Source organism: Paramormyrops kingsleyae, chromosome 20, assembly GCF_048594095.1.
Source record: "Paramormyrops kingsleyae isolate MSU_618 chromosome 20, PKINGS_0.4, whole genome shotgun sequence".
Taxonomy (NCBI): Eukaryota; Metazoa; Chordata; class Actinopteri; order Osteoglossiformes; family Mormyridae; genus Paramormyrops; species Paramormyrops kingsleyae.
In genome coordinates, this window is record NC_132816.1 from 7,275,825 (window position 1) to 7,291,449 (window position 15,625).

Genomic DNA, 15,625 nt, shown 5'->3' on the forward strand with positions numbered 1-15,625 from the left:
ACGCTTTTGGCCTGTGACAGCTCACATCATAGAGTGTCTGTACATCATAAGCACCTTTACAGGGATCCTCAATGTTAGAAACTATGTAAAATGAACGGCAGCTCTAGTACAAATTAACCTAAATGGACATCATTACATGTATTTGAAAAGGCAACCAAAATTGAAGCAATTTGCAGCCATTAAACCCTTGACAAAATCTGAATGTCAGGGTGCGACTCCCCTCACCCCCCAGGTCAACAGCCAACCGGTCAGCCACTGCATGCTCACTCGCTATGGCTGTCCTTGCTCCCAGGGAATGACTGGGGATTGACATGAGCCAGAGTGATGTATTCATTACGCTCCAGGTTCCCAATCAGCACCCTTATCTTGGACTCCACAAGACCGATCCTGTCGAAAGAGGAAAGCAGCTCATAAAAATTGTCGCTCCGATCAGAAACACAGCGAAATTCAACAAGCAAAAGTTCAGGTAACAGAGGGAAGGCTTGTGTACAAACAGCTCTGTACAGAAGACCAACCAATGAAATAAACTCATAAACTTTCTTGGTACCTAACATGGAAGGTATCCAACTACCAGGTAGGGAAATTAGCGTCATTTAAATATGACAAGAGCCAGTCATGTTATATTTACAAACTTATGAAGTCACCACTTTAGTGAGTAAAACTGTATAGTTCAGTTTCTGTCTGAATTTAAAAGAGGGCGATGTGGTGACTAAGTGGACCACTTGTCACCCTTGACATTTACAGATACCACACATCTCTAAAACATGAAAAAAAAAAAAAACTAACAGCACATTACTTTGATGTCTCATCGTCAAAAATGAGAGAGCGAAATCCACAATGAGGTGACATGAGTAGTGTAACAAGCTGAACACCCACATCCAGAGCAAAGGTTCTGTGCATTCAAACAGAAGTAGACCAAGGTTACAGTGCCCCCATGTGGACACACTGCAACATATCCAATATTTTGCACAAATTTTCACAAATTCAAAAGTGATTTTTTTTTCCTCCAAAGTAATATGCAGGATAAAAAAAAAACAACTAGAGGGAATGGCAGCATCTTAATACTACATCTGTGAAAATCTCTGTACTAATTAAAGCAGACCAACTGTATGCACAGACTGTCAAAGGCACTCGTGGAAAACTGACCACACACCACTAACAGACCACAGTATGGGCAATAATATTAAACCATGACACTCTATAGGAAAATTACATTTGGAAGATGGATGACATACATATTAGCATTACTAAACACAAAATAACACGCGGTTTCCTGTAAGGACGTACGGCTTTGCTCAGGGATACCACAACGTCAGGCACTCACCATTCTAAGTGGTTCTCCTCTGTGGATGCACTGGCAGTCAGCACAATATAATGTCTATAGATAAAGAAACAAACAGATTCACTGCAAATGACCTGCCGCCCGCAGGACAGACTAACCAACACGTCTACAAGAGCAGCTTCACGGTCAGCGTCCATTAGACAGGCACGGAACCACCTGGAACAGCTGACAAGCTTCAGGCTGGCAGATGGTTATGCGTGGGGTGGGGGGGGGGGGGAACGTACTTGTATTTTTGGAAAAAGTTTGGTGGCTCGAAAAGTTTCGGCCACTCAGCCTTGCCACGCAGAATTTCGTCAGTGACGCTGAGACCTGCCAGGGGTGAGCAACGCAAATATGTTCGTTACCAAACACATGCAGAATGAAACCAGGGCTCAGTAATGCTGGCACAGCAGCATAAAGCGAAGCAAATCACTTCAAGTACAGGCTGAAATAAAACAGAACAGCTTGGCAGGTCCAGACCTTCTGTACTCAGTGCTGTTCATACAAAGTTATGTTCTGACCCTGGTTACCCACATTTCAAGACATTTGTTTGAAGATTAAAGCCATTTTGCGTTCACAGCTCGGGACCATTTTAAGAACGTGAGAGACACACAGTCTGATGAGGCTGGCGCGATGTGTGGCATTAATATCGGTTAATATCGACATTGCACATAATGCACATGCAACCGTCACATTGCAAGGGCTGAGATAGTCAATTGAGTTGAGATTAAACCTGGGTTCATAGATTATACCGCAGTATATGATATTTTGACAATATTTTCAAAAGCAATGCTATTCTGATATTTGAAACAGCGTGTGGGGAGGGGGGAGGGGCTCCACAGTAAGATTCACCAATGTGTCACAGTAAACAAAACTTAGCGATATTTGGCTATAGTTTATTTCGGCAAATTTTCAGCTCCTTCTTATGCTTTATAAATATCGTAACATTTGTCGCAAAGAAATCACATTGCGATATTTGAATATTTTCCAATATTGGGCAACCCTAGTACTCACACCCTTGATCCAAAATATACATACGATCTTCTTCTTAGTCAATCCAATTCCAAGTCACATTTGTTTTAAAATGTATTTTTTCTACGTAATAACACTGTCACTAAGTGTACAAAAACACTTATTAGACGAGGACAGCTGTTTAATACATAAGAGGTTTTATATTTCTCTAAAAAAAAAAAATCAGCAAACAAAGTAACCAATGCTCAGATAAATGACAGAAGTGGTAAGTGCAGTGCTACCCTAATAATACCACGAAGCAGGGTCATCACTGCCCAATAAAGTGCTAAAATAAAAGACCCATGAAACACCATGGGGGGAAACCCCGGGTAAGCAGGTAGACAGAGGATTGGGACACCCTGAGAATGAAGCCTTGCTAATGTTATACAAGGTTTCTTTCCATTTACAAAGCAGGTCTCTTCGGTAGCTGGAGAGTATTAACCGGACTGTCAGCAATCAGGCTAAAGGGTTAAGAACAGGAACGCTCAGGACGGACACGACACACTCCCACGCACCGGTTCGGAACTCCTCGCTCATGATGGTGCGCGTGGAGGTGGAGACGTTGTAGGTGGAGTTCTGCTGAGGGTAGGCGGGTGTGATGATGGGCATGAGGTGGTACCTGTCCGACGGGTTCACCTGGAGGAAGGAGGAGAGGAGTCAGCGGCTGCTCTGGACGCTACAGCGCCACGCGAGCGGGATAACTCACCCGTGGGTCCCAGACGGGCAGGTTCAGGTTGCTCTCTTCCGGTTGCTTCAACAGCACTGCGTTAGGCCACTCCCTGAGGGGCAGCATGGGATGGAGGGGGATGGGATTCTCACAACATCCATCCGGGAAAACTATCGATCACCAAAAGAGTGACTGACGCAGACGGCCACTCACCACTTGGAAAAGACGAGGAAGAACTTGTGCACCAGTGTGGCGGCCACGGCGTTTGGGTACAGCTGGCAGGTTCTGGCCACCAGCATGGCCCAGGAGACGCCGCCCAGGAAGCCCAACATGTTGGAGTAAATCCCACGACCTGGCACACATTCAAACATCAATAACTCTCCCTTTTATATATAGTACCTTTCCATACAAAAGCACGTACATTTAAAGCAGGAAAAGCTACATCACTGCTAAGTTTTGCAGGAAAAAAAAAAAAGACATCTGGGGAAAGAAAAGCTCATGATCAATTTGTTGGCCAGCCGAACCAAAAATAAGTCAAACAAACAAACATTCACATAAGTCAAAAGGCAACCGGCATAAGTATTGGCGTAAACCATGGGGGTGATGGGAGGGTTGTAAACCCCCCCCCCCCCCCAAAAAAAAAATAAAAATTATCAAAACCAGCCAATACAACCCCCTTACATGGATGGAGCCCCACCAGTGCTCAACCCAAAGCTCAACCATAAACATCTTCTGGAAAACATTCAGTGGATTCTGAGAGTTGAATGTTTTTCAGTACGAGTTCAGTGAAGTGGTGCATTTCAGTGCATTCAGGGATTGTCGAGTGGCGTCTTACTTACGTTTGGCCCACAGCTTAATAGCTCTCAATGTAAGCCTGAAGTTCTCCTTATTTGGCACCAAAGACAGGATTTCGTCAGTGACCCTGCAACCTGTGGGTTGAGCAAAGCGACATTAGGATGAAATTAGGAGTCTGGGTGTGCAGGATAGGAGAGATCAGCTACTTCCCCAACACCCAATCAAAGACACAAACATAGAGCAAGAAAAAAAATTGCTCCCACAAGGGACACTCAGAGAAATCTCACCGTTCAGACTGCGGATACAACGGATGTCGAGGTTCCTGAGGTGAGAGTCTCCACGGAGGTCCAGATTTTCAGGGATACATTGGAGAGCCAACCTCGCGAATAAGAGATCGATCTGCATGAGTGAAGGCAGACTGTCAAAAGCTGCATCTTTCCAAGAAATAAGCTTAAATACGGATTTGGGCGGCTGTGGCCAGTAGGAGCCTTACCTCAATCCCATCAAACTTAAATTTAATAACTGGCACGAAAGCGTCTTCAACGGCCTGGAAGGAAACAATTTGGAAACATCTGTCAACGGCACAGCTGCAAGGCTGGCAAGCCGTCACGGAGTCTACCAGCATGAGGAACCAACGTTTACAAGCTCTCACCCTCAGGTCCTTGATCTCTTCATGCTTTTTGAGTTTTTCAAAGAAAGACTGGAAGAAGTCTTCCCTCTGCACATGACGGGGAGCCACACACAGAGCGTCGATGTCCGCTCCTGCGTGGAAGACAAACGACGGGTCACACTGACGCCTCAAACCTTCAAATAGGCCCCTCTGAGCTATTCAGTAATCCCTGGCTTTGAAATCACCTCATTTATATTATGGTTTTCTGCCAAGTTTCTGTTCTGAGCAATCTACAAAAATACAAGCACTGTAAATTACCAATACAGCCACAAAAAACCTATGCACAAAGAAAATATGTTTAAGAGCATTTACTAATGTATTATGTTCCCAAAAATGGCTCTCGTTCCTCATACCTTTGGTGTGAACTCCAAGTCTGTAAGAACCAAACGTAAAAATGTTACCACCCACGTTTGCTATTGCTGAAGGTGGAAGATCCTGTAAAAAGAAAAAAGACAAGGACCAAGTATGCATGAGAATTACTTGAAATCAGAATTCATGAAAACTGAAAGCACCTTCTTATTTTATAATCAATACAAGGTTGAGATTTACCAATGCCACAATGGCACACCAGAACATCTATGAAATGTAATAAGTACTCTAAAAGGCACAGAAAAAGAAAAAAAGATATTTACACATGCTACACTGGTTTTTAGGAAACACACATAGTTATTGGCATCACATTTTAAAAAGTGTAGATAGATGTAGAAACTCATGCTATGTGTATGACCAGGGTCTGAAATTAACACCCACCAGGTGCCAAATGCAAGCAGGATTTTCCATGTACTGAGTAAAACCCAGAAGACTATCCGCCACATTATTGGGTAGATGTTTATACCAAAAGTCAGGTAATAACACTATCCTGAGTTTCTCAGGATTTACAGGCATTCTGCTTCTGTTCATCGGAGTTTCTCACACACACACACACACACACACACACACACACACACACACACACACACACACACACACACACACACACACACACACACACACACACACACACACACACACACACACACACAACACTCTGTTAAGACCCACCCCTACCCTAACTTTCACTTGCTGCCAGTAACTGTCCGGCTAAATGAAAGTAGGGCTACCAATAACAACTATTTTTCTTTGGATAAATCTATAGACTATTTTGCTGACTGGTCGATTAATCTATCATTAAGTATTGTGATGTTCAAAGGTTAGTAATCTGTATACATCTGGCATATGCTTACAAAACTTGTTTAGCGGAGTGTGCCACATGCAACTGTTTAGGTACATCATGGAAGAGATAAGCACTGAAGTCAAGAAAGGGACAGATCAGCAGCCACATCATCTTCTAAAAGAGGAGATATTGTGGATAAGCAAGGTTAAAAGATGGCAGTGTGCTGGTGCTTTTTGCTGATTAAAGTAAACACTTTTCATTTTTATTTCAGTTCACAAATTTTCCTTTATTTAGTAACCGTTTTCGTTTTAGTTTACGATTATAACACTGGGCCCAACAAGCCCAATGTGCACGAACACACACCGGCACCATCAATCCATGCAGAATAAGCCCAGATTTTACCCTTAACATTTTCTCAAATACTTCTAAATTAGCTAGCAGACAAGTTTACGGCTTTAATGATGAGTGTAATGATGCAGCTACAAGGACAAAAGATGTTAAAAACTCTCTGTACTAATGGTAATTTAATAAACATGAATAGACAATACTTATGGCTGTTTTGCTTATTCTGGCGGTCCAGAATAGCTCCTGTGCGTTTTCTCTTCAGGCACTCATGCATAGCACTATGCCGCTGTGGTATGCCATTGAATTTCGCACAGTGTAAAAACCACCTTTTTTATTTGTGATAATTTGAACTATTCCCATAATTACAGAGAGATATCAAAGGAAAACATGTTACAATGAAGCGTTTTGGAAATCATAATGATAATGTCATCAAAATAATTTTTAAATGATGCGTCGACGTCATCGACTATGTCGGTTCATCACGGCAGCCCTAATTAAAAGTGATGTGGCGATATTTACAAGGAGTAAGCAAACCTTTAAAATGAAAGCAAATGTGACCAAAAACAACACCATTTACTATTTTTACTGGTAAATAAATAGGCTTGGCCGGCTGATTTCTTCATTTAACAGCCACCCTGGCCGGGGAATCAGAAAGTTCATTTTGGACCCTCTGTATAACTAAAGCTACGTGCGGCATGCAGGCACCTGAGACTCTTCATTTACATATCAGCACCAATAATATCAGCGCTCATCCCACACACTGCCTGCTTTCACAGTATAATGGAGGGAAAGGGTTTGTATAATACTGGCAACAAGTGATTACAAAACCCTTCAGTTGCTAAACTTGGTTTAGCAAAATTTTAAATGCCCGTTGCCAATTTCACGACAGACAAAGCCTTACCTTCTCTTCACTAATCTCAGCAATCCATTCCCTGACCAATGAGTTAAGCTTTCCCAGAACTGCCAACCTGCAATTATCAAGATAAAAGAGGATTATCATAAACCAGCTGTGGACTGGGCTGGACTTCTGGGTGTAAAACTGAAGCAAGCTGGTACCATGCCGTACTCGGGGCACAGCTCATGCACAGGTCAGTTCCTGTATGATGGCGGAAAAGCACTATTATGTTACCACGATTTACTAATCCCCCACCTGTGATTCTGCTCAACTTCATCCTCAAATACTCCAAAGGGCTTCATTGCCTCTATGAGTTTCTGGGTGTACATGTGGTCAGATTCCTTAGGGTGTGCCAAGCTGATGGGGGATGTAACTCCATAGTGTTTCTGAGGCTGCTGTCCACCAAGCATACTGGTACGGGACCTGCAATGTGAAGAACAGGGATCAACTGACTGTACCCTACACGCAGGTAAATGACACTTGGTGTCTGTGCACAAGTGCACACCGAACTGCGAGTGACCCGGTACACTTCATTAGAAAGCAGAAACCAAACAACACATCGTTTTGCACTTTAAAGGTGAAAAGTGACTATTTAGCAAGTGTGACAGAGCTGTGCAGTTATTTTCATATTCACATTTATTCATCTCCTAAAGAAAATACCACCCACAGCAGGAGTTTAATTTGCCGGACAAACTGCATTCGAAGTCGTTAATGCATCAGGTTATATGTGCGATATAAACGCAGTCACACCTATATTTTGCCAAACTGGATAAAAAGCGGTGCGATCGCATGTGCCACATAACAGAAAGGTACCAAATGTTAGCGGAAGAAAAAGCAAAACACCCCCGGATCCCCGTGTACCACGCCCCACGGTCCAGAACGTCTAATCACACACAAGGCAGCGAGCGGCTGCGTTTTAATACATTCAGACAAGCGGACGCCTGACGCCCCTGGAGATCGGCCATCCCGGATGGCGGTTTCAAATTCGGCCAAAAGTACGTAGCCGGTGGGCTTGGTCAGAGAGAACAGGCGGATGAAAGACGCCCAAAACACAGAGAAAACAAAACAGATCAGGCACCGAAACATCCGAGTCGGAGACAGGGGGAGGAGGTTAGCGTTAGCACACCGATACAAACACCTCGTTACCTAGACAGAAATCTGAGTTAGGATGGTCTACAGATGGGAGCCAGATTAAAAGGTTTAAGCATTTCGACTGGTGCCAGGTAATGAATCTCGCCGACCTGTTGTCAGACCATCGGCCAGTCCGTCGGATGGGCAATGACCGCCCGCACCGCCAGACGGACGCGTCGAGAGCATAACCACCCGTACGGATGCCAGACGACCGGCAGCATCTTTGTCCTCGTCTCCAACCACGTAAAACACAAAGAAACAAGCCGTGTCAACTCGAAGGTCTCTGTCAACGGCGCCGTGTTTTTAAAACTAAAACCCCGTAACCGCTGGCTGGGTGCGCCGCTAACCGCTCGGCAGCAGCCTTAGCATTAGCGTGTTTGCTAACCAGCTCCTCACACTCGGTGACCGAGATGTACAACGGAGGACTTAACCTTAGCGGACGAGACGACAGCCACTTACGCTGACATTTCTTTCATGACCTCCTGATGATTTGTTTTATTTCACTCGCCCAACTGGCAATTTTAAAGAAAACATATACGCAGAGCCAGCAACAGTCCAGTACGAATTTATAACAATAGTTGCAGCTCCTCCAATATGGCGCCCACCGGTTCTATCTATCCCGACAGCCTCAGCGCGCCCTCGCTGTCAATTGAAAGAAAAAAAACTCCGTTCCCGTAATTATTTATTTTATTTCTTATCTTATTGGCTCATGTAAAGAGGTACAGCGTGGTTACATAACGTTACAACCATTAAAATACGATGTCGTGGTTTGCCACTTACTCAGCGATGTGTGTAAATAAAATCTCAGCTAGGCTACATTATTTCCCAAAACATTAAAATAAATTTTGCAGTGTATAGTTAAACGCAAACGCCTAGGCTTATGGAACCTGTATAGAGTCTGAAAGGTATGTGTGTGTGTGTGTGTATATATGTATATATGTATGTGTATATATATATATATATATATATATATATATATATATGTATCTATATATATATATATATATATATATATATATATATATATATATATATATATATATATATATATATATATATATATATGTATATATATATATATATATATATATATATACGATAGTTATTTGTCAATGCCAGGTATTCTGTGCATTAATGAAATACATGGGAAATATTGATGAAATTAAAAATATTCATCTTAATTTATTTTTGACATAATTTCCTTAGACAACATGCAACTTGAGTAGTAACTTAAATATAAAACGAAACATTGTAACTACGCCATCTCACATGGATATTAACTTATTTATTTATTATTATTTATTTTCTTTTACTTAGAAAGGTAATAAGACTGGATAATTATAAAATTGCGGATCTTATGAAAAATATTCAATATTAATAATCATTAATTAATGTTAATATTAATGAGGGTTATTACAAATTAGAAAAGCATTATGCATTGTAGTTATAATACAGCGCAACAGTCACCTGATTTATATCAGACACATCTATCTCAGGCAGGATTTTTTTGTGTCTATGTCTTATTGGCAAAAAAATAATGCATGCCACAAAACAGATGCTATGGAATTATTAATAATGTACATATATAAAACAAACAAGAGAACAAAATTTAATTTTTATACCAGCTTTTAATAAATAACATTATTCTGATCAGTATATTCAATATATACAAGAACTAAAAGAAAAAGAGGTTCTGTATCTCTGGGGAAGAACTGGATCATCAAACAAAATGTGTTCGGTATCTATTAAAACGGTTCATGTTTAGGACATACAGTATTTATTTTAGTATTACACTGATACACATTACTCTTAAGTAAAATAAACAAAAGTTAAGAAAAAATATACAGCTCTGGAAAAAATGAAGAGACCACTCCATATAAAAAAAAAGCTGCATTTTTAAATCCTGCTTTAATCGTGGTTCTGCTGGCAGAAGGCTACACTGAGCAGCAGGTTGCTTCCAGGCTCAAAGTTTCTAAGACAGCAGTACACAAGAATAAGGTGAAGCAAGAGACACTGGGAACGACCAGAAGCCAGCCAGGCAGAGGGCAGAAGCAACATTCTAATGCCAGAGATGACCGTCAACTTCTCTAGCAGTGTCTCATGAATCGTAGGGTGACATCAAGTGACCTTCTAAAGGAATGAGAAACATTAAGTACAGGTGTGAAGTGCACTGCTAGGACAGTTCATATCAGGCTCCTAGAAGCAGGAGTGAAGTCCCATAAAGCAATGAAGAAACCCTTCATTCATGAGAAACAGAGAGGAACCAGGCTGAATGCTATATCCCGTTTTGAACCAATATGGGACATTTGTTTCGTACTTTCTGACCACGCGATCTTGAGTTTGATTCAGTATTAGCTTTAGCACGTTTAACTAAAGTACGATTTTTATTCATGCTAACGTGCTCCTATAGTACAACAAATAGAGCGTCGAGCTAGCGACACAGATCAAGGGGGTAAAATCCCCGGTAGCATACATAAAGTGTAGTCCTTCCCTCAACTGTAAGCCTTTCTGGATAAAAGACTCAGTTATATGTAAATGAACCAACTGTACTGTAGACCGTGCACAAGGGGAAAAATGGGTTCCGTGCATATCATTAGTGTGTCTGTTACGGTTCTTACTGTTCTGTCATAGAAAAAGCTGGGCATGGTGCGAAAGAGAAAAGAGAAATAGAAAAGAGAAATAGAATATAAATATTTAAAAATATAAATGACATTTTCAAACCTGGACGCTAAAACATACAGAGGAGTACAAGTAACCACGTAATAGGTGGGGAAAGATTCTGCAAATCGTCTTAGTGTAATGAATACATGTATTTTCAGGTGTACATATCACAACCGGAACTCACAGCATTCACACATTTATTAATTTACAAATTTCCAGGTGATCCATCCAGTTCTTCAGAAATGATATAGGCCGATGTGTATGAGTTTTCCTTTAGAACAGTGTCCCCCCCTTTTTTACAGGCAAATGTAATTTATTCTATTCATCAGATGTTTTTTTTTATCCGAAGTGGCACGATGAAACAGTCCACGGAACGATTGGGGGCTCAAATGCCCAACGGTGACATCACTCTGTCGACCCTGGGATTTGAACCGGCAACATTCTGATCAGTGTCCTAACCTGATGAACCACACATTCTTATGATTCATTCTTTCTGATGATCCAAACATTTTTCACAGTATACTTGTTTTTCAATGGATCAGTAAAACAGTATAACTGTACAAGTGCAGTGAAAGTTTCACAGTGTTGGTAAATGACACATCAATTACTGCAGTTTAAAAACTGACTTGGGGAAAATAATGCATGCAAAAGAAAACTGATAATAGCTGATTTAACTGGATCTGAGAGTTCTCAAGATCCTGTCTTGTCTCTTAGGTATAGGTATGGCCTTCAAACATGCAGTATTTCAATAATTTCTATTTTATAGGCGGGTTCTAACTACACCATACGTTAGAAGGGACATTTTTGAGAAAATTTCTGAGAATGTTAGAAGGCCATGGTAACAGTTTGAAGATCTGAGAGAAGATCTGAACAGGCTCATTGGCACCTGATTAGATTATGGGCCTAATTTATTTCCATGATTATATATTAATTACAGATGCTCTTCGCAACTATTTAAAATGTTTTCACGCCTCGTTGCGGTGTAACAACCTTTCCATGTAACGTTTTCTGTAACACTCATAAGATACTGCTTAAATACCACTGTCACAAATAAAATGGTGTTAACGTCTAGGCATATGATTAAAAAACATTCGCAAAAACATTCTGAAAGGCAATATGATGTTATTCATCTAACACGACATATTAAGGATGGAATCTCTTTGACATGGTTAAGGTCATGTTTTAGTACTTAATTCTTTACTGAGCCATTAAAAAGCACGTGTTTCGCTTTAAATGCGTGTCAGTGTTAACGATTAAAATGTCACTGCTGCATTCTCCACTGACGTCGAATGGTCCAATCGTTTATTCATTAGCTTATTTCATTCTTTCAAATCCATTATTCTCTTATTATGTCTTCTCTTTCTGATTTGTTCTATGGCTGTTCCCGCGTGTATTTACATAATATGTGGCATTCTAATTTATTTGATACTCCGACAAAACAGGCCTATTAATTAAACCCGAGATCGCTATGAAATTGTTTTTGTTTTTCTGTTGTGACAAAAGTTATAAACCAATAAGATTTATGCGGAAGAATTATTAAGTAATACGACCCTATTGGGTATTTCACTACAAAAGTTATTACTGCTCTCCTCAATAGGGATACAGGTGAAGCGCCATCTTAATCACAGTTTATGGCAGGTAATGTCGTGGGGTTTTCATCGTGCAATAATTAGAATTGTATGATTTGCGGTGATTTTATTCATAACAAATCCGCCAATAAAAATCTTTGACAGTTAATTCATAAGGGCATAACTGCGTGAAACTTTTTTGCGCAAAATAATTACAGTGTAGCGATGTATTAAGTTACAGACATGCGGAAAGTCAGTGACTCGTTTGTGTGAAAACTTGCTTTCATATCGAATTTTTTGTTGTTCTTGTAATGTAAAAGCAATGTAATGGTACATTACTAACGGATAAGCTGATCCCTTATTTTAAAGTGAAACACAGAGATAATGTAATTACTGATGGAAAAAACAATAACAAAAATACCTAGGTGTTCTTTCTCGGACATTTAATGTCTGAAGGTATTTTTTATCATTATTGTTACTTTAATTTTTAATTAATAATATTTTTTCCCCGTCTTGTAACCGATTACCCTGATAGTGGTTACGGAGTTAATAACAACAGCAATAACTATACAAAAAACAATAATTGGCGTCCTCGGATTCTGTTATTATTTAGTAAAGCTTATCTTTTTACATTCACTCAAAGTGCAGATAAAGTTTATTTCTGCAAAAAAATATTAAAGTCGATCTTTATTTTAAAAAACATGCAATCAAATAATTCAGCACCTTTCTACATTACCACGAAATTGTATTTAAACATTCAAAACCAATACTACAAAAACGAAGTGAACATTACAGAATATAGTTTGGCTGTAAATCGTGATTACAAAGCGTAATTAAAATACACATTTTTGAAGTTTGTCTTCTATTTTTATGGACTTGTATATTAGTTTTAAAATTATTGCAAAATGTCCTTCTTTATCATCAAACCATTCTTTAATAAAACGTAAAACAAACGTAAAACAATCTACAGGGTTGTAACTTTTTTCGCTGATAATACTCATTCATCTACATGCAACGCTTAAAAAAATACAAATAAAACCAGTCGCGTTCTGTATCTTCAATGTCTTTAACCACTAAACACCTTTAAATAGATTTTATAAAGACTGAGGAATTTAAAATACTATGAAACTGTTTCGTGGTATATAAGAAGACAAAAGCCGTAATGACTGAATATCACTAAAATGATCCGACTTACTAATCAAATCCAGCACGAATAATGAAATATATCTTTTCTTATGAAGCGGCAGTGTATGTTCCTGTATTTTAAATCACGATTTCAACTTCTTGCTCTTGTTTTGCTCGGCCAAAAAACAGCTCTCCTCGAACGCTAGAGGGAGCTTGTAGCCTTGATCTTTGCAAATTATTTCACGTTCCGCCGGAAAATACGAAATTATAGGAAGCCAATGTAGAGGCAAATCTCTAAACTAACAAATACAATATTATCGGCTACAAAAAATCCTAGTAAGGTATAATTTTATTGATTATTATTACTTACAACAAAACGACACCTAACGATAACCTAACTAGTAGGTCTTAACCGGAATGACAGGGTTTAATAAAAAAAAACTTGGTTTTGAAACTAACAGAGAGAGCTATAACGGAAATCTAATTGCAAGTTGAATGCTTTAACATTGACTGTACGTCATCTACGACACAAAAACCTTCATTCAGTATAAATAATACTTCGCGTAGTCTAATGAACAAACCAAATTTCAAAATATATAATAATTCAAATATGTCAAGTTATTAAAGTTATTCAATAAGCACAGATATCTATAATACAACTTGTCTTGTATAGGGTATAATCCTGGGGTGGCCAATCTTATCCACAAAGGGCCGGTGTGTATGCAGGTTTTTGGGATAACCTTTAGGTCAGCTGTTCAAACCCAGGTGTGAGGACTCTTCAGCCAGTCAGTCCTCTAATTAGTAATATAATTAGGGAGTTGCAGTGAAAACCCAACGAACCTTTCTGGGTAAGTCTACCCACCCCTGGTATAATCCATAGACTATAGGCCTTAAGAAAGGTCACAGGAGTGCCCTTACAATTAATTAATTTACACACACACACACACAGACACACACACAGACACACATATATTATTCAGCAAATATGTAATATAATTATGTAACTTTCTAGTCTTATCTAGAAGCTAGGCCAATTAACTAGAATTGTGTTATTTGTCAGTCTAGACTGAAGAAAAAAATGACACCATTTTGCTTTATTTCACCTATAATTTTAATAACTCCTTACCCATCTATAGGTTCGCGATGCACCAGAATCTACCCCGGGAAACAAACACAGGGTGATCAATGATGACTCACCACTACCTACACGGCGTGAATGCATGCACGCCTAAACTTCGTTGCTGTAAGAGGAAATCCACGATGTGCACACACTGCCTTTGGCGGCGTAAACACTGAACACCATATATCACTTTTGTACACAAAATTCAGCCTGAGATCATTGCCCTTTACAGAGTTGTATTTTTATTTCATTTCTATTACATTAGTAAGTGCGACACAATATTTCCCCCTCACAGTCCTATATCTCCACGCTTTTCGAAGATTTAAACATGTGACAACAAAATATACAGCCTTACATCGAGTTACGCCTGATCGAATCACGTTCAATATCATTTACGTCCGAAGTCTATAGTAAATAATATACACCTGATCGAGAGACGCCGGAAAGCAGGTGTATAGGAGGTTAGCGGGAGTATCGCTTAGTGTAACTGGTGTAGGAGAATGGGCAGCGCTGCCGGCCGTGTAATGACCCACTGTCCATATCTATCTTGTAACAAAGTATGAACCCAGTAAAGTATATGTGAATATAGAGATAAGGCCAAATTCCCACGTCCTGTGCGAGCACAAGTCGAGGCAAAGCTGTATATTTATGTCAATGGTCGTTCATACACACATTTACCAGAGCGTACGCTATAGACGGGATAATTTAATTCACTTCCAAATGAAGTTCTGTTTGGATATACGCCCAGTATTAGCCGCCAGTACACAACATTTGTACTAATCATGGCTAGCGACGGTAATGAAGCATCGCAATCTTGTTAGCCACCACGGACCTTACGATGCCAATAAAATGCCCAGTGAGGCAATGTCTTCGTCCTGTAGCTTTCGGATACCTCGGACAGGAGAAAGGAATGTATGGGCGGTAGCATTGAGAGTAACATCTTGGGGGATATAGGGCTGTAATTTAGGACAAGCGACGAGGCCAGAGTGATTTAATTCTCCCCAGAAAGGTCACTGCGGGGTTTGGCAAAGCTAACCTCTCCACTCTCCATCTGTCCGCGTTTCAGTCCAAACTACTTCAATGGGGCCTTGTGTGCTCAAGTCCGGCCGCAAACAAATTGAAGTGGTCTGGAGCACAGTTACGGCATTGAGCGCTCGCCGTAT

At 40.1% G+C, this 15,625-nt stretch overlaps 1 protein-coding gene across 2 annotated transcripts; it reads right to left on the reverse strand.

Moving 5' to 3' along the window:
- Positions 1-247: 247 nt before the first annotated feature.
- On the reverse strand, positions 248-8,608 carry LOC111850827 (poly(A) polymerase gamma-like). Of its 2 annotated transcripts, XM_023825127.2 has the most exons (14): positions 8,448-8,602; positions 7,113-7,280; positions 6,864-6,930; positions 4,818-4,899; positions 4,447-4,556; positions 4,288-4,341; positions 4,082-4,193; positions 3,839-3,928; positions 3,213-3,351; positions 3,039-3,111; positions 2,848-2,968; positions 1,567-1,651; positions 1,325-1,378; positions 248-387 (listed from the first exon to the last, which is right to left on the reverse strand). In XM_023825127.2, the coding sequence occupies exons 1-14, from the start codon at positions 8,462-8,464 to the stop codon at positions 264-266; spliced, it is 1,296 nt and encodes a 431-aa protein (XP_023680895.2). In that variant the 5' UTR covers positions 8,465-8,602; the 3' UTR covers positions 248-263. The 2 variants fall into 2 exon arrangements, with proteins under 2 accessions (XP_023680895.2, XP_023680899.1); XM_023825131.2 differs by lacking the exons at positions 248-387; positions 1,325-1,378; positions 1,567-1,651; positions 2,848-2,968; positions 3,039-3,111 and having other exon boundaries at positions 3,209-3,351; positions 8,448-8,608.
- Positions 8,609-15,625: the final 7,017 nt, after the last annotated feature.